Source organism: Poeciliopsis prolifica, unplaced genomic scaffold (assembly GCF_027474105.1).
Source record: "Poeciliopsis prolifica strain line A6 unplaced genomic scaffold, Auburn_PproV2 SCAFFOLD012, whole genome shotgun sequence".
Classification (NCBI taxonomy): domain Eukaryota; kingdom Metazoa; phylum Chordata; class Actinopteri; order Cyprinodontiformes; family Poeciliidae; genus Poeciliopsis; species Poeciliopsis prolifica.
In genome coordinates, this window is record NW_026562387.1 from 5,866,594 (window position 1) to 5,887,044 (window position 20,451).

Sequence of the window (20,451 nt, forward strand, 5' to 3'; positions counted from 1 at the left end):
CCAACGAGGATAGACATCCACTGTGTTTTGAGCTTATATCATGCTGTGATGTCATTCCCTCATCAAAAACATGATGAGGGAGGATGAATCATGCATGTTTCTAGAAGTTTATCACTATATAACCATCTGAATTTTACTACATTTTGTGATAACCAATCAGATTCCACTGAATGTAAATGACTCTTTTCTGTCCATCTGGCAAATTTCCATTGCACAACTCCGTATCACAGGAAAGGGACACCTGTTTGCCTACTGAATTTGTGAATTTACTCTGACGGTCTGAACTGAATTAAACTAAGGGGGCCGTTCAGAGCGAAGGCGATGCGCACGATCCGCTTGCTGTTTCCAAGTCCATCGTCAGGGGTCGTGCCTCCACTGGACATCTCGGCTCAGTGGCTGAAGTCGTGCATCTGCAAGCAAACACAAGAACAACCCCAGAGTCTTAACGCGTGAAGGACGCGCTCATTTTAAACCAAAACCCAGCGAGACTTTTTGAACTTCTACATCTGAATTGCATCACATTGCTTTGAAAAACACAAACAAACAGCGTGACATGTACACACAAAGTGAAAATATATCTCATTACTAAAGATCATACGTCACCAATTGGAGTTATTTGATCAGAGCGATGAACAAAATCTGGAAATATGATGTTAAACTTGGTTTGAAGAGCTCCACCTCTGAGGGCACGCGGAGTGGGCGGTTTCTGACACACACACACACTCGGCAGGAATTCACACGCACAGAGATATTATGGACTGCAACCTGCTGATTCTTTCCACACTCTGACACTCAACCTGTAGGAGTTGCAGCGCCGCCGAGACTCTTTCTTTCCCTTTCTTTTCTTTTTTTTGTCATCAACTCCGGGAGTGAATGTGTCCGCTTCGGTAGAATGGCTTCAACCAGAGGCGCAGTTCTGTCTGTGGAAGCGTGTCCACCGGCCGAAGAGTAGCGGAGCGCTCAGAATAAACTCTCACATGGTGCACTTTATCCTGGAGCAGCAAAGCGCGCTGCGGGGAGCAGAAATGAAAGCGGGAGCGGTGCCATTATGCGCGTTTTCCTTTATTGGGCATTTCAAATGGCTCGATGCGGGACTTCTGCTGTGCTTTTGATCAATCGTTTCGACTGATAGCGCCGTTCTCGGGTGGACTTTGGCTACCATTACGCGCGATTTTGCGTTTCGGAGAGGCGACCGAAACTCCAAGCCAGGCTCAATCGGGGGACTCTGGAGAGCACAGCGGGGACAACACCATGACCAGCCGCCTGCTTGCCTTGGTCGGAGTGTGGTGGAGCGCTTACTACTGCACGTACGCGGCGGCGGGGAGTCACTACTCACTGGAGGGCATCGGCGACGGGCAGCCGGGCTTCGTCCACCGGAGGCTGCGGACGCACGAAAAGCGGGAGATGCAGAAGGAAATCCTGTCCGTCCTGGGGCTGCCGCACAGACCGCGGCCGCATCTGTCCCACGGAAAGTACAACTCCGCTCCGCTTTTCATGCTGGACTTGTACAAAACTTTATCGAGCGAGGAGAAAAGCCAAGTGGAAGGCGCGCTGGAGAGACAGCAGTCCGTCCCGGCCACCCAGAGCCCTCCTCTGGCGACGTATCAAGAAACAGCCTTTCTGAACGACGCGGACATGGTGATGAGCTTCGTCAACTTGGGTGAGTGCAGTGAAAATATCTTTTGTTTGTGCTTGGATGCGCCTTTTTGTTGTTCGGGAATCGAAGAGAAAACGGAGAGGCATAAAATGTAGTTAAAGAGTGAAACACTCGAACACGAATCCAAAGGTGGCCACCTGTCACTTTAAGAAGCGCCTCTGTTTCCTCGTCCACCTGTAGACCTGCTCCCGGGTTTGGCTCTCCATCCCGGCGCGCAGCCGACGCGCCATTACGCACGTACAGGATGGATTCGGTTATGATGGGAGCGTTGTTGAACATTGATGTTTCTCGACTCAGCTGAGTGTAAAAACCCATCGCGCGTGCCACATACGTCATGTCGCTTCAGGTTTGGGCTCACTTTGTGTCTATTAATCTGGCGTCACAATTTACGACACAATTTCAAGGGACATGTTTGATCATTTGGGATGTTTCATTGCTGCGGTCCATTTAGAAAGCTGTGGAACGGTGATTGTTGATTCTCATCCAGTCTGTGGTGGGATTGTATTCTCATATCCTTCTTTATAAATATTTTCCCCAGCTGCCTGACTCCCTCCCCTCTCCCCACTTGTTCTCTTCTCAACTCATTTTCCACGATGTTTCGGTGCTTCTTGCACTTTCTTCCCCTTTGTGACTGTCCATGTTCAAGATGTTCTGCTACATTAAGATCTATGTGAAGAATAGAAACATCAGGTAAAGAGCGTTTACAAGCAGAGGCTCCAACTCCATGCGTCTAAGTGTGTCCTCAATTACTTTGGAGATTCAGCTCAAGAGCTCATAGGGAATTATTACACATCAAGCGTTTCTTTCTAATCTGGTCAATTATTGGTTACAGGACTGGAAAGATCAGATTTGAATTGATCAGACAACACAAACTAGATCAGTTTTTTTTAAAGGAGATTCTGTATAGAAATCTGAAATCATATACTTCACTGCATACTCAATATTTGGACTCGAATTGCTGTATAATTGCAACGTGGCATGGATGTGATCAGTCTGCTGATGTGTTAGGTAAGCCCAGATTGCTTCATAAGTGGTCTTCAACTATAGATTTTCTGTTGGGGTTTATGTCAGACCAGTTTGCTGGCCAAACAGAGACAGAGATGCCATAGTCCTAAAACACAGTAATGACACATTTGGCTGCGTGGTCAGGCGTTAAGTCCTCCAACAAAGTTGGATCAGCACCTACATGAAGACGAGGGAAGCATGAAGTTTGTGGTCAAGATGACATGACTCCCCAGACTGTCACCGACTGTAAAAATAATTAGTATATTCAGTGTTTTATGTGGGGTAGCAGACATATATTTCTATTTGTATGCATAAAAATTGATTTTCAGAAGCATCCAATTTGCTTCAACAAATGAGCTTATTTTGGAAAAGACAAAAGGATTCCTATCATCACTAAGCAAATTTGGGATCGTGATGTGTGACGTCTCCTCAGTTATATCACGATTCGATGATCACAAGTGACCAAAAACTATTTGATTTTGGTTATTATTTCACTACCAAACCATTGTGTTGGCTCACTTAACCAAGCCAAGGGTCTTTGCTGCATCTGCGTTTTCACCCCTGATGTCTCACTTTACCTGAATTTACTTCAGAGCGTCGTAGTTTGTAACGAACCGTCCCACTGAGCACACAACACAAAGGGAGCAAGTAACTCACTCATTTCCTATGCGGTGGGACAAATGAGCTTCGTATTGTTTCTGGGTAATTTATTGTTGCGTCCTCGCTCCGGATAAATTTGCCCTCCTCCGTTCACTTATGGGACTGAAATTCTGTGGTCAGTCTCGCTGTGCAATCTGCTCTGTGATGTATGTTTTAAAGCGGGAGAATAAACTCAGGATCCTCGGCAAAACCATCAACCGCCACCACTGGTATTTGTATATAAAGGCTTATTCCTGATCTTGACCTCCAGTGCTAAAACGCTGCGGGTTTTCTGTGCGTAAATTGCGTCGCATTGTTTGTGTTTCCCCTCCGAGCGGATTGGTCTTTAATTAGCCCCCCGCATGATAAACAGGGACACTTTAATCATAACGAGTTTGGAACATGAAAGCTCAAAGCCCTTCCTTCCATTAGCAGCTCCAGTGTTTACTGGGAGACTCTAAACAGAGCTCTGGAAGATAAACAGAGGTCCTGCCAGAGTCACAGGCCAGTGGAAGAGGAGGCCTGAAACCAGATTGATTAGCATTCTTCTTGGGAACAGAAGGTATTGTCATGGTTTGGCCATCAGCACAGCGGGAACATCTCACCACTCCAGAATGAATGTTTTGGAGTTTTTCTTTTTTTTTGTTTTTTCCTTTCCCCCCCTGCCTCCTCATGGGACCAGATGTTCTAAAAATGTTTTCCTCCTCACCTGTATAAACCATAAATAGCCTCTCTATTCTTCCTGTGATGTGAAGAATTAGGCTGAAGTGGCCGACATCCAAAATACTTCTCCGCTTATTGGTCCTCTGGGTGTCGGTGTTGCAATACGTAGTGATGAAAACCAGATATCCACAAAGATGGAAGCCGTCGTTTTTTGGTCTCAGATATCGAACCCCCTCTGTGGGCTTCTGGTGGAGGGGGAGGAGGGGGGGCGCTGAGTGGGAGTCTGGCGTGATGGTGGCAGTGTGGTGTTTGTGTGTCTGTGGTTTTGTTCTTCCTCCGCTGTGCAGGTTTTGGTTTATACTCCTGTGCTGCTGCACATCTGGCTCCCCTGCTTTGATTAATCACGTCCTGTGCATCTTTTGACAATTCCCTCAGATTTCTGCGGTGACCTGGGGGATTAGGTTGCCATCTCCTCCAGCCGTACACAAAGTCCTGACCGCCCTGGAGGAGGGACGGCTTCCTCTCCGAATGTGATTGTAATTAATGTCGGACAGGCCAAGGCCTTCCATCTGCTTTGCAAATAAAGCTGCGCACGACTACTGTGTGTCATTGCCATCCCGATTAGATTTTAATGTGTCTCTTTGGTCGAACGGAGCCATTACTGTGGGGCGACGTAGAGAGAAAGCTGTTGAAGGAGGCGGCCTGAAACACTTCTGGGTGGTCCCTGTTATTGTCCAAAAATCTGGATATCATGTGTGGCCAGAATGAAACTACAAATTAGAATTAAGATAAATGAAAGGAAGAAAAGTGAAGGGGCCAAACAATCTGTCTGAGCTGGTTTGAATAATGTGGAGCGAGATTAAGAGACACGCAAGAGGAGCTGCTTATCTGGCAAACGCTGTACAGAGAAGGACACTGCAACAAGCTAATCAGTCTGGGCCAAGCATAAAACATGGGAGTTGGTGTGCTTGCATTGATTTTTAGGGAGTTAATGTCTTACCTTTACTAGATAAGTTTCTTGGTGTCTTCATTTAATACAAATTCTGATTAGTGTGTCGTCCAGATGGACCAAGGACAAAGTGGAGGTCTGCCATCCTGAAAAGACTTAGTCGTGAAAAGGGAATTAAGTAAAACAGCGTTTAAGCAAACGCTATTTTATGAATGTTTACGCTGTCATTATGTTTAAAATAAATGGTTATTTACGCAGGAAGCAGAAGTTTGAGGCAGGGTGGCACCAATTGCCTATAAACTGAGAGATTTTGAAGATCAAAAATATTATAGTTGTAGAAAATGCAAAATTTATGGATTTTTGCACCACCTTCTGTTACTGTTCTGTTACTTTTACTCAGTATGTTTCACTGGGGAAGATCAATGGTGGTGCACTACCTCTGATCAGTGTTTCCTGTAGAAAATCATAAGATGCTTTGGAAAAGAACAAGAGAGCAAATGTAAAAATGGTTTGTGTTCATAAAACAGTGATTACTTAAATTACTATAACATCTGCGATTTCAGTTGCTTTAAGATGGCAGAAACCTTCTTTGGTCCTGATCTCTCACGACCAACCAATATTGGTTTCTATTAAACATGGACGCAAAGAGATTAGTCTACTGCAGGTAACATATGAACCGCTTATTTTTCCTGTAAGGTTATTTGTGGGCACAACTTCTGGAAAGACAGCAGTAGCGACAGTAAAGCTGTGTATTTTGACTGCTAATTGTATGTGGTGCAGCGCATTTGGAACTAACTGGTTTGTGATTAACACAAATTTCCTTTTCTCTGTTGAATGGACACGTCTGAGCACGACTGCTTGTCACTTGCTCATTTAGTTGGGCAAAATTTAGCTTTTGACTCCAGCAAGCGTATTGAACGTGCACCCAAAGTGAAATGAGATTATTTCTGGAAACAGGGGTTCAGTTTCCTGTGGTTCCCAAAAGATGAGAAATCCAAGAACCCGGCATGCTGGGTAACTCCATAAATTCATTATATTGTGTTTATAGCCACTTTGGGTGGCTTTCATAGACAGTTTGCTTAAGCATAAGAATGCAGATCTGAAAGTTGCACACATAAATAATGCAAAGCATTTTGGGTAATAGGAATAAGATTAGCTTTTTAACAGAATCTCACCAGTAGAACCGAACAGTTCCCTGTCAGCGATAGGTTGACTTTTAGGTGACCTACGTCAAATGAAGCGGTGACTATGATTTAGTTTCAGCTTGATCTGATGTGTATCACCGTCAAGAGAGGTGGTAACAAAGACTGACGGCTCAGTTTCTGAAGATATTCTCTTGGGGCACCAATAGATTTTCGGGCCCCTGCTTTACATGCCGTCTTAAATGCGCTTTCCGCACACCATATGCCTCTGTAGCGCTTTTGGGGGGATTCATGTGGACCTGCTGTTCAGTCATCCGCTTGCATTTGTCGTCATCACTTTTTAAGAATCGCCCGCGAAGAAAACAAGGAAGAGGAGGAGGGAGGCGAAAGCTGAATAAGTTATGGAAAACTTAGAATAGGGGCAGTAGAAACACATTTTCCAGCTCCGTTTTCATCCTCATTCCTTGAATAGCACATGCATCACTGTTTGCCTTGTGGACGTCCTGCTTTCCACTGAGGTCTGAGTGACACTGGACTGCATGAGTCATGCAGCTCTAAACACGTCCGAACACACACCGGCGTCCTTGAGGGAGGGAAAAAAAAAAGACTGGTCACTCCTAACTATTGTTTGAAATTGCTTTCACTTGTTTGTGGCTTTAGGAAGAGGGAAAGGTGTTGGAATATTCTCAGTTTCTCACTTTTTGCTGGGGGAAAAAAAAAGAAAAATCCGTCAACATCAATTTTATGTTTTATGAGGCCACTGGCCTATGTAGCTTCATCATAAAATAACATAAAATTGTCTACAAACAGTAAATGTACAAGATGTGTGAAAGTTAGTGTATGTTGGTTAAAGGTGACTGCTCTCGATGAATGAGGATGAAGCCTAACAGCTTTTCAAAGGGACAGTCATGATGGTCAGTACGAAGAATGTTACAGGTTGCTTCGAGGAGTGAAATTTGTGGTTTAGCTGTTGCCTTGTCATTTATTTAAGTCATAGATTCTGAGAAATTGCTGGTTCAGTAGGTCACAGAAGAAACTATATATGTTCCTGTGTTGTTTGTCTCAAGATGCAGTCTGCTAGACTGAGCTTCCTCTGTTGGGTGTCTGGACTTCCTCTTATAGGCAGTAGGAGGAAGTCCACCATCCAACGTAAAGTCGCTGCTTGTTTGCAAGGGACCAACACAAAGTAAGTAAAGGATGCAAGGCTTTCTATTCTTTTTGTAAATATCTTGTGTTCGGTCCTCTGTGTTTTAACCCGACCCCTTTTTAAACTTCTCCTCAGCTTCACCGCAGCGCTTTCTTAGTCTTCATGATGCTCTTTTTTTTTAACGTTCTCTAACAAACTTCACAGAGCAACTGGCTTTGTACTGAGTTGAACTCAATCTGCTAGTTAGGGGACTTTGAAAGGTCCACTTGATTTTCTATTTGTAGAGGTATCAGAGTAAAGTATACAAAGTACACCACATTATGTTTTCCTTTTTGCTCTGCCTTATTATCGAAATGTCCTTTAAACTCATATCACTTTTGTTAAAACTTGGTCTGAATTGGATTTACCATAACTGGACCTGTTGGGACATTTCTTGCAACTCTCCATTCCAAGTTTGAAAAGAAGCAAAGAGTATTGCAAGCAAAATTCTGTATCAAGATGTTTTTTTGACTCTTTGTTCAAGTTGTTCGAAGTTCCTCCACTCAGCCCCCTACTTGCTGTCAGACTTTGTGTTTTCTCGTTGTCCAGGAAGGGACTTTTCATGGCTTTCGTCTGCAGCAAAACGTCAGAAACGATTTTGTGCTTTTGTGCTCTCGTCTGTCATCGCTTCCAGCTCCATTTTCTCTTTTCTCTGTCTCATTTCAGTCTCTGCACACCTCATTGCGTGGCTATAGCTGAGCTGTCACTAGTCCTCTGGCCTAAGTCAACAACCGCTTTCTTCCCACCCCGCCTCCCAAACTTTAAAGGCAAACAACTCAAAAAAGCTTAAGAGAGATTAGCCACGTCCCAGCAGCGCTTGCAGCTTATTCAGAAATGAAGTGCCCTTATTAGATGGCTGCTTTCTGCTTGTCTTGTGATGCCTGGCTGCGTTTCTCAGCGCCTAAGCCCAGGTAAGCCACTTCCTTTTGCAGCGAAACTTGTCCCAAAGCCCCAGCATGATCAAATAATTAGCTGGCTTTGACCAAAGAGTCGATTGTTTGAAACCGAATGTAGCTTTGGAAAATTTTCTCCAAATCGTTTTGAAACACTTCCTGCAAGGCCTCAGAGAGCAGAGCAGAGGACCACCCATCATTTCAGCGAGAATGCTCGAAGCAGAAGGAATTCAGGATATTTTACAGCAAAGTGAAGGATCTTTACGGACACGTAAACTTGGCACTTGAAGCTCCTCCGCAAGAAAAAGTCAAATGAACAAACTGCGGGCCTCTGTTTGTTTTTAACAGTTTACGAAGTAAAATATTTCACCGCAGCTTCAAATTCACTTGAACTTGCTGAGACATTGAAGAATGGCCCAAGATATACAAATAATTCGGCTTATTGAGTTTCAGGGTTTCGGAGCTCTTCCCCCCCGTACCTCATGTTTGGATTGTACTGGTTGTCAGACTCTCTGGCGAAAACATACAAGCTGCCTCCAGCAACAAACAGGACTGATGTAGGAAACTTCTCTGGTTAACCAGATTATGTCTTTTCCAGTCGGCCTGCATGTTTCTCTGAAAGGATGCAGAGTAACAGAACGGTTCTGTCGTCCGGCCACTTTCTGTTGCGTTTTGATTACAGGATCTCCAAGCTGTAGAAATCCTAAATAAGATTCTATCTGACTTTAAAGTCAGTAATTCCCCCCCCCACCCTGCTGGGTGCGCACGTCCCTCCTCCACACCCTCGTTCCCTCGCATCCCGATCGTATCGCTCCCTCTCACGCCATAAATCTCCAACTTGACAAGATGGCAGCTGAGATTGGGGCTAAGTACAGAGATTACATGACTCGCGACGCTCTTCTCCCTCCGCCGACTCTTCTCCACCCATCAGTTCCCACGCCTTCGCCGGGTACAGTTTCAGTCCGGGGTGATGGTGGCGTACAGGATGGAGGAGTGCGGCCAGATAAGGAGGCGAAATGCAGCGCACTCCCTGCTGGCAGCACTCCTCTACACCAGGCTGATAACCCTGCAGGGGTATCTGATTAGGAGCTGCTGCTCTCATTTATCACCTCTGACTGCAGGCACACAGGAATTTGCTTTTTTTTGTTTCAGGTTCAGGCTTTCTGCTTGACTTGCTGTTTCAGTAGTTTTGTTTTTCTGCATTTCTCTTTCAGTGCATCTGAATGTTGCTCACACGCCTCAAGCTTTTTCACATTCTTTGTTTCTCTCGCAAACATGAATGCATTTCAGCAGGACTTTATCATATAGATAAGCACGTCACTGTGAAACGGATGGAGCAACATGCAGTAGTTAAAATCTGAAGAGTGTGGCTTGCATTTACACTGAGGCATTTTCTCTCAATTGACTTTTTTTCTCATGTTATGGCTTTAATGTGGTATTGTGACTTTATTCTCATATCATTGTAGCTCTATTCTCAATATTATGTTTTTTTTAACATTCACTTCTCTAATTTTACAACTTTACTCACATACTCTTATAATTATGACTTTTTTAAGTATTTAATTTATTCTCATTTTAGGACTTTATTCTTGTAATGTAATGGCTTTTTACTTGGATTTTGACTATTAGGATAATAATACGAGTTTGTTCTCATAAATGCATCATTTTTTCTCATATTTTACCATTTTATTCTCATAACATTGTGACTTTTTATCACACAACTTTAGAATTATGCTATTAGGTCCTTTTTTTGACATTATTGTGAATTTATTCTTGTAATATTGTAGGTTTATTCTATTATTATAATCTGTTCTCGTAATTGTTTTCCTCCCAATACTCTGTCATAAGGGCTACATTTAAATATTTTTCTTTGGAAAAAAGAAAACCCCTCGCCCCGTATTTATCGTGAATCTAAAATGATGTGCTACTATTAGATAAAAACCAAACAGAGTACACTGAGGTTTGTGTTTGTGTCTTGACAAAATTGTGACAAAAGTTGTGCAAGGCTCAGTAAGGTCCTCCAAACAGGCAGGAGCAGTGAGAAAGAATGTGTGCGCCTCAGCTCCAGGCCGGCTATCTCCTCCTAACAGGGGTTTTAAACTGTCAGTCTTTGTGTCGTGTTTACCGTCTTCAAGGAGCCCACACAGAAGACATCATTAGGCAGGAATTGGTGTTTGTACTTGAGTTGTCTTTGTTTGCATCTCTTATGTTTGCATTTCGGAGACAGAAAACGAGGCAAGAAACCAAAGATGGGGGTGAGATGAGGGGGAGGATGTTGCTCTTTGTTTTGTGTGTTCATGTTCTGCAGCTTACCTCTTCTTTTTGCCCAGGTAGTTTGTGCTTTCCTTTCTCACAATGATTCAGTGATTAATCAACAGATTTAAAGTGTGACGTTTCGGGCCAAATCTGTTAAAACACGCAACAGGCGCGACATAATGCGAAGTGCATCGTTCACATATCAAGCAAACAAACATGAGTTGGGCTGAGACGGTGCATTCGGCGTGTTGACGTTGCATGTTTTGTGAAAACAAAGAATAAAAAATCTGTTTCTGCTACAAGAAAACTGCTGTTGACACCCCGAGTGACGTATGTGGGAGTGTTTGCAGTGCCGACGTGTTTTGGGTCTTTCGTGATCAAGACGCAAAAAACCAGAGACGTACAAAACAGGCCGGCACATGTGGCTCAGCTGAGCGTCAGTCCAGCACACTTTCATTTTGTACTTCCTGTTCTCCGTTTGCGTTTCTCTTGCTTCCTGTTTTGACTCTGCGTTGCATTTTACTTTTGGAGATTGGGATGAGTTTTTTTTTTTTTTGGGGGGGTCTTTTTCATAAGAAAAGAAAATGTTTAAAGAATGGCATGTATTTTGTTACTATGTTGCCGAGCTGGGACAAAGTAAGCAAAGCACTCGCTGTGATTCTCTTGTTTCATTCTGTTCCCATTTTGCTCTGCTTTCACCCCTCGCCCCCTCCTCTAACACGACTCTCAGCTGTGATTGTGTGATACATTAGGTGTTGTTTTCTAGTCGGTCCCGCTGGTATGCGTGTGGAATTTCAGAGTGGACAGAGGTTGTGAACCGGTGACCCGTTGAACTCCATCAAGTGTGCGTCCTTGTGTGCCCTGCAAACTCCATCCATTATCGTAACAACCCTGTGCGTCTCGTGGCCGACAGGAATGGCGTAAATGTTTTTTGTTGTGACATCCCTATGTATGATTTCATGCTTTATAGACTGTTGCAATCACAACTGCTGTTTTTGTTTTTTTTTTCCCCAGTTTTTTTTCTCAGATTGTTTAATCCAATGAAGAGTGTATGTGAACAGCAGTGTTCAGATTTTCTGCAGATTCTCAATGAAATTTAGATCTGAATGATCACCTGAGCATCTAGGGTCATTTTCCTGCTGCAGGATGGAACTTCACCACAGCTTTAAGTATTTTTTTACAACCTCAAAACGCTGTCAGTAATTCGGTCACAATGAGCACTAATTCATTTAACTGCATGATAAATTAAAACAAGCCGCCATTTTGAGAAACGCTGCATGCATTTGACAAAACTTTTGCCTGTTGCTGAATCACAATTTTTTTAAAATGCCATTTCAGTTTTATTGACTTCATAATCCATTTTAGTTACAGTTTTAGTTTTTTATTTTGGATATTTAAACTGTTTTCGGGTCCTAGTTTTAAATGTTCTTCAGAAGTTAAAGCTTTTATTTTTTTTTTGTGTGTTTGTTTTGGGTGTACTTGGATTATATTAACTGAAAATGGTCTCAAAATGGTGATATTATTGTTTATCGCAATTATTTCCTGCAAAACTTACAAATCATCAGTTGAAAATAATCGCTCAGTCTTCACACGCCAAGAGATCAGGAGGAGGTTCTCTCTGTGTTTGATTTGTTGGTGTTAAATCGAGACTGGCAGAAGTGCAGATCCTAAGACAAGGAAGCATGTCTTAGGACATCTGATGCTCAGACATGTTTTCAAATTCTTAAAGGTTTATAGCATCAAGATAAACAGCTGGGCTTGTACATTGCAGCAGCAGAAGCTGCTTTTGGAAGTAGTGGATGGTGTCGCATGAGCAAATTTAACCCAAGTCACTTAATAGTTACCAGAAAAAATCACATGTAAGCACTGTTGGACAGCTCAACAAACTAACCTGTAATTCTTAGCACTAAATCTATTTAATGCATTCTTTTATGTACTTAAGAAAAAAAAAGCACCAAAAAAAAAAACTGATTCCAAGAACGTAAGCTGTGCCTCCTCACACAGTAGCGATGGAAACCTAAAGTAGAAAAACAAGAGTTATTTTACAGCATGTCAGGGTGGAGTTTTCCCACATGGAGAGGATCAAGGGTTGGGGAATGAATGTGGCCACTTACTCAGTCAAGTCCTCACCAGAAGACAAATACAAGCGCGGCTTGTAGTGGTTGTGTACGTTTGTGCCGATTAAGTTGAAGAGGTTTGTTGGACGACGCTTTTCCCTCAAGGGGTCTTCATCAGACTTGGAGACAGGCGAACCCTTCGGCCTCGCACGATGCTCCCAAGCTGGCCGCCTCTTTGTAGAGGACGTGCCTGAAACAACAAGCGAGGAGTCCAAAAAAGAAAAAAAGACACCGTACAAGTGCAAATGCTCCTGACCCTCTAGAGCAAGTAGCCGCCCTGCACTGCAATGCTGCCTCTGACAAATTTATGATCCATAAGCTGACCCGCAGCCTGAGTGATACTGACAGGAAAACAGTCAGATGGACGGAGGAAGGTCAACAAAAAGAAGGGCATAATGGATGAAGACAAGTAATCTATCTGTAAATTCCTTATAAAAGTATTCACAGCCTTTAAACTTTTGCATTTTGTCACACTGCAACTAGAACCTTCAACACATTTTAGTTTAGTTTTTTTGTGTCTTTTATTTTTAGCTGAAAGAACTGCTTCGAGTATTTACCCAACTGGTAATGCAGTCCTGTTCAGAAACGGTCCCACTTGGCCTCATCGTGATACATTTTGCTGGATGATAAATTGTCCCAGTAATTATTATGATGAAGTGTAGTATTGTTGTTTTGAGACAATTTTCTCATAATATAATAGCAAATATTACTAGTGGTTGTGCACAAATCCAGCTTTTTTGAGGCTAACAACTAACAGTTCACACAGCGCCTGAACGCAGCATCCACATGATTAAACACTGTGGTAACAGCATCATCCTGTTTATCTTCTGCAGCCCTAAATATCAGCTGTAGCTTCAGTGGAATGGTTATGACCAAAGAAGAACCTTGCATCTTAATGGCCCAGTCAAAGTCAAGACCCAAACTGTGTGGCAAGAATTGACGTTTAAAGATGATTTCCATCCAGTCTGACTGAGCTTCAGTAAAGAAGGAAAAAAAATCAGTTTTTGGACATGGGGAGCTGGTAAAGACATCCCACCCCAAAAACATTTGCAGCTGTAAAAAGGTGGATCGACATGATACTGCTCACTCGTTGGTGCTGAATACTGATGTCCTAAAAACCACATAGAATTTCCTTTCACTTTTCCTGTTGTTCACTCCTTTGTGTTAGCCTAGCACATAAAGTCACACATGAAAGGTCGTGGTTATGGCATGACAACATGTGAAAGTTAAAGGGGCGTGAATGCATTCTCAAGGCCTTGTATGAGTGCAACCAGCCCTTCATTACTGCAGTTGGTTTGTTTCACTCCTATCTTGCGTTAAGCATTATGTGCGTTTGTGTCTGACTCTGAGCCGAGGCAAGTCATTGATGTCTCTGAGTCCACTCCCAGTGCCACGAGCCTGTTTGGATAAAAGGATCTTATCGCTGAGGATGTGCAGGGGAAACTCTGCCCAGTCCTTCCTACCGTACGGACGCGCTCCACACCTCCGAGCAGTCCGTCTCCTAGAGACCTTATCAGGCGGCGTTCAAAGGTCAAATATGTATCTCGTTTCAGGAGGAAGTCTCTCGTTTCTGTTTCGTGTGCAGCGCTATGGCCAACATGCTGAGCGGTGCAAAGCCGCGATAAGGTATGGTTTTATGAAACAAATATAGGACACCCTGTTAAATATTCAGCTCCTTTAATGGAAACGTCGACATTTCCATTAAAGGAGCTACAATCATTTTTTTTGTTCATGTTTGGAAAAGGTGTTTTGAACTTGCAGATAAACATTTACATTTAAGTTGACTCATTAAACCAGTGCTTCTCAAATAGTGGGGCGGTGCGATACCTGGGGGGCGCGTGTGATCCTGGGGAACAGGCTTTTTTTTGGCCGTACTAGTATAAAGTGTAATTGCGCACAGTAGGCGGCAGTGGCGCTCTCATTGTTACTTCTGTCACGTTTGCGACAGTGCAACATTTTACGACTTACAAGACAACAGGTTTGCCTTGGTTAGCAGTGTTAAGTCAACAAAAACCTCCGACTGCGTTCTGTCTATGGCCTCTGTTATTCAACAACCCCCAACATGAAAAAGTTTTTCACAGGGATGAAAAGAAAAGCGGAGAGAGACAAAGATAATGAGACAACAGAAAGTTAACCGAAAGCTAAGAAGAGGAAATACGACGAAGCGTATTTAGCGCTTGGCTTCACTGTGACTACAGTTGGAGAAGAGGAAAGACCAGTGTGTTTGCTGTGTCTAAAAATGCTTGCAGCGGACAGCATGAAGCCAAATAAATTAGCGCGTCACTTAAATACGTTACATCCCAATCACGCCGATAAGCCGCTAGAGTTTTTTCAGCGAAAAAAATGTTAATAAGGAAAAAATGTTATGCAGAGATGGATAGTCACGGTGGGGAGTGGGGGGCGCGAATAGTTTTCTTCTTGCTAGGGGGGGCGTAACGGAAAATAATTGAGAAGCACTGCATTAAACAATGTATGAACAAAAGTGTTTCCTTAAAAAACATAAGAACACAGCACCTTGATTGGTTGAAAGAACTTGGAGACGCTATTTGAACAACTGCTCTTCAGTTGTTGTTGTCTAGCAATTGGAAATTTGTGTTCAATTCAAGGTGCCTCTTAACCCCAAGTTACCTCTACGGATCTTGGGTGCATTTTGTGACTGTAGCTCTAGTGTAAAAGTTCTTGAGTGGACTGAGTCTGAGGAAACTGTCCCACTCTTCACTTTCACCCCATCAGACCTCAGCGAGATCTGTGTCCATCAGAAACACAGAAAGCTGCTGTGAACTAAGGTTTATTTATTTGTTTATTTCTGTATTCAAGTCTCTCAGCGTTAGCTCGGTGAGATGTCACGTCTTCCACCTGCTGTTTCTGGTGTCAACTTCGACTGTTGCCTAAATCAGTTCATTGCTATCCCCAAAACAACAAAAAAAAAACAATAACAAGAAACATGTTTCTCTAAAACAAAACGCATAACAAAGTAATTACACATCATCTCTTGTTGTAAAAGAAACATTTTTGCAGTATTTATTTTTCTCTTTTTTCTCATCACATGTAGGTAGTTCACATTAACATGCAGAATGCTTCACAAAAGTTGTAGAACTTTTTTTCCCCATTAAGTTGCTTAAACTTCTTAGTGTACTTTATGGGTTTCATGTGATAAAGCAATACCAAGTATTTTGCGTAACTGGGGAGCGGATGCCATGGATATCACTTTAGCACCCCGAGTCAGAGCTTTGTTGCCTCCGCTTTTGCTTGAATTTGAGCTGCAGATGTTTCGGACAATGTCTCTACCAGCCCTGCCTCTTTCTTTGTTCTTCTGTTGGATTTAAGTCGGGACCATTCTAGTAAATGAATAATATCCTTTGATCAAACTACTTTCATTGCGGTTCTGGTTGAATGTTCAGGGTTTTTGTCGTTGCGGAAGGTAAACCTATGTCCAGGTTTCGGGTTTCTTGCGGTTTCTACTGCAGGTTTTTATTGCAGCCAGTTTCCCCATCAACCCAGCTCAGCTTCCCTCTCTCTGTTGAACAAAAGCAACTCCACAGCATGATTACACCACTGCCATCCTTCACTGTGGATTCAGTGCTTTAGGCAATTTTTCCAGTATGCATTTTTGTGGCCATTTTGCTCGTCTGACGCCTTTTAAAATAACAGCTGCACAGATACTGTAGCTAAATCTTACCATTTGCCTTCAGGTGAATTTTGAAGGCAAATGGTTTCTGGATTGTATTTAGGGCTGTCAGAGTGAATGGGGTGGTCGTATTTGCAATGCTTTGTGTTCATCTTGCATTAAATCTCAAAAAAACACGTCGAAGCGTGGTGCAGAAAAGATCAAGGCGTATGAATGCTTTGCGAGACGGTTTCAAGGACCGCTCCCACGACGACTCCCCATTATGCCGCAGCCATATACGTTCGTTTAAGAAGGCCGTCCAGATGTGCATTGTTTGCTTTCTGGGAATATCTTACGGTATGGCGAATTCCGCAGGTTTCTACACTTTCATCTCAGACACTGCAGACAGAAATATTAATAGAAACTTTGATTATTTTTCTTCTGGATTTCCTTGAGGCCCACCTGCTTTTTGGATATCCAGGTATCTGGTTACCGTCGCTGTTTTTGGAGCCGAGCCCACGTGTAAAACAAGCAGCCGGCCTTACATGTAAGTCACCCCAGGAGGAGAGGGGTGGGCGGCGGATGAGTGGGGAGTGCGGAGCCAGCACGCCGTGATTTATCAGTGGATCATATGCTCAGCCTCTAAGCCGCCGAAATGTGTTGTGGTCAATGCAGACTTTCCAGAGGGAATCACACTTCGGTCCGTCTGTCTTTAAGACAAAACGGGTGGAGGGGAAAGAAATGCAGAGGTGAAGATTGGGGGGGATGTACTATGAGAGCGTATAGGAATAGTTTTGCGGGGAGGAAGAGGCAAAGACGGCATTTCAGAACCAACCGGCCTTTTCCCTCGCGGCTCTGGAATGCAACGGCACTTTTATTTTGACTTCTTCTTTGGAAACAGCTGTGTTTCCCTTTTCAAAGATATTTTTTCCTTATTTATCCGATCCCTCAGGAGAAATTCATCTCTCAGCCCTGACACTGGCTTCCTCCTTTAAATCTAGGACCAAACCAGCCTCTCTGATTCTCTCTCCATCTTTCTCTCTCTCACTCACACACACGCACACACACCTGCTGGTGATAACCAGCCAGTAACAGCTAAAGCAAGCCTCTGCGGAGCCTGTCCCTCAGACTCTCATCGTCGGCACGCATGGACAACCAGGGCACAACTGGCTCGCCCATCAATCAACATGAAGATAGGAAATATGTACGGCACACTTTACGAGATGACTAGAACAAACTTATCTCTGTGTGAGTCTTCCATAAGTCTAGTCAAGTCAATAAAAGCGGGGATTTTCTTTTTCCAATTTATCGTTTCTATGTTTTCATAAATGTCTTGTGTCTGGAAAAATTCAAACCCAGGGTTGGTACCTGGAAAAACCCCAACAGTGCCTCTCTGTTCATTGTGAAAGATGGCCTGAGGGAGTCCTGTGATCGTAATCCCACTGAGAAACTTTAGATAGTCATAATTGAGTGGTAGCGATGGAGATCCACTTGTTGCGATGGAACAAAATGAACAATCAGGCCGCCTGTTGGCGTAGTCGCTGAATTTCCAAGGAACATTGGTTCGACTGCATTTGGAGACTTCATTTTGTCCACAAACTTCTAAGTCTCTTTATCCATGAAAGACTCAGACAGATTTGTAGCTTGATCGTATTTTACAGGAGACAGTCGTGGAAGTACACAAAGCACCTGTCATCAATGTAACTCGTCTGGTACGTCTTTTTGAGCGGACAAGGCTCCTGCATTGTCTAGGGGGAAAAAATTCAAGGAAAAAAGATGGAAACTGAATTAAGATATTCCAGGTTTGAATATGCATGGGAAGGAAAACTGAATTTGAAAGAAATATTGATATTTTTGAGATTTTATTCTCATCGACTGTTTGTAGCAGAGCCATCTGGCCCTCTCTCTGTCTGTCTGTCCATTTATTATTAGTTTATTGTGACAAAAGCGATAAAGTTTGATTTTCTTCAAATCTGCTGCTGTAGCTGAAACACAAACATTCAGCCTACGTTAAGAGAGTATTATAACGAGTAGATATTCATTTGTGTTTCAGCCTATTGATTCTTCCCTTTCCTCACATATGGCTCTTCTATCATCGCGATCAGATCTTCTGTGGGGGGCCAGGGCTCTGAGTTGAGCTGCACCGCAGGACCACCATCATCCTGACCAGAAGTTGTTACTACAGCTGCTCTGCAGTATTATACAATTACATTTTTATTAACGTCCCATAAAGTTTGAGTGGGAAATCGACGCTGTTTGTTTTCCAGCTCATTTCTGTCCTGATTTCATGGAATTTCCTCATAAATGTGAGAAAGATGTTGCATCGTCTTTTGTCGACAGCTCGTTGGCTCGGAGCGGTGTCCGGTGAAACGAGCTATTGTTTTTACAGGGGCTTCGGGGAGAAGAGAATCGCAAATGGCCATTAATATTGATGAGTGTTTGTCTGTGACCATTTAGACCTAATGTTCAAACGGACGCAGATGCTCTGGTGAGATTGTAGACATGCGTGTAAATTTTACATGTGGCTGCATAAATTCCCATGGTTTCTTCTGCCGTTCGCACACACAGATTTCTCTCGACAGTCTCCTGAAATTTCTCAAGCCCAACTTCAGCCGTGTGTTGCGGCAGAGTTTCAAAGGTGCAATTTCAATATGCGGTTTTCCAAATCCATATTTCCTTTCCAAAGGGTTTATAGGGTTTTGCTTTACGCCTGAGTCAGAAACCCACGCCATCAGCTGCTGTTCAGTCTTCCTGACTTTCCTGCTTTCTGGTTTGCTGAAGTGTGACAATGTGATAATTTCATTTCATTAATGATATAAACAAATGTCACGAGGGACTTTGTGCTAAATTGCATCTGGATGTAGAGAATTTTGCGTGACCTTTCCCCCCTGGCCTCCTTCTTTTTACCAAGATATACATATGAACAAATATTTTTAAAGTGACCCCCAACTTAGATAGTTTCCTACATGACGTCTTGATTCACATTGTAGTTGTTGGGAGACAACAGTGTGTTTCAATCCCTGTCTGACGTCGTCTTTCTGAATGACTCAAGACGATATAAGGGGGTTGAAGTCCACCCAGCACTGTGGTAACCGATTTCATATGTAATGTTAGTGACGGTTTCTTTCCATGAAACGGGTGATAAAATATGAATGGGTGTTTTCTGATTTTACTGAAGATCAAAGTTGATTTACTAAATCCTGTCATGAAATCAAAATGATCCTTTTTTTTCAAATCAAATTTGATGTTTAGCACATTTTAGCAACCAGGCATTTCAACGTACTTTATATCACAAAAATACAAAGTCATAGAGCCCACAGTCAACAATTGAAACATTACATTCAGTCAAGTGCCATCGTTAAACATCAAATTGTTGTTTTATGTTTCATTGATTATGTTTCTAGAGTCAAAGGTACTCAGTGTTTCAGGTGGTTTGAAGTTTTCATTTTATCATTACTTTCCACATTGTAGATGATTAAAGTGAATTAAATCATGCTTGTCAGTATTCTGTAACTAATTCTTAAGTTTAAAATTCAATTACGATTTTTCCCAAAATAAGCAACGTATCAGAAGACCTAAATCCTTATTTATATCATCCCATCAACAGTCATAAATTATTCCTGTTGACCTTTTTTTCGTTTTCTTCTGACTTCACGATAAGAATATTAAATTTACTAATATATTCGATGTGCACACTGCTCTGACGGTGGCCACACAAGGGCTGCAAACATTTACAGATAAATGTTTGGACCAGAGTTTCTGCTGTAATCTGATCATCACTCTTGCGAACAGCGGATTAGTCAGGAAAACAGACCTTCTAATACTCCTTAAATGCCCGCAGCGTCTGAGTTTGGGGGTCCACGTCTTAATCCTGAGTAATGGCGACTGGAGAGATGGAATCAAATCTCCTATTGACACACAGGTATGACACATCCAGCAAACTGGAGGCCATCTGGAAAGTCAACAGAGAGCTGGGTCTGAGACTGCTAGCATGCGGCTGTCAGTGCGTTGATGGAAAATACTGATACTACGCAGTCCAACAGCCATACCTTGGATATCTATCTGTTAGCAAAGTCCCAGCAATGGAGCAATTACAGCGAATTATCCTCCTCCCCTCAAACTTAGACGCACACACGCATGCACGCACGCACACAAAAAGCTGTAGCTGACGATCTCGAAATGACAAAAGATAGATGTGTATCCAAACCTCATTTTATCATCCAGCATGGAATGCAGCACAGTGGTGATGGAGTGGAAGAGTGGGAACAAAAATCAAACACTCTGAGCCTGCAGATGTGTGTGTGTTTGTCTGTGTTATTGGCCTGACATTATGTGCT

General features: G+C 42.9%; 1 protein-coding gene across 1 annotated transcript in view; it reads left to right on the plus strand.

The window, feature by feature from the left end:
• Window positions 1-725: 725 nt before the first annotated feature.
• bmp6 (bone morphogenetic protein 6) overlaps window positions 726-20,451 on the plus strand; it is a 48,527-nt gene continuing 28,801 nt past the window's right edge. The window contains exon 1 of the mRNA XM_055037408.1: window positions 726-1,660. Coding sequence (XP_054893383.1) covers window positions 1,087-1,660 — 574 coding nt within the window. The 5' untranslated portion in view covers window positions 726-1,086. The remainder of the gene's footprint in view (window positions 1,661-20,451) is intronic.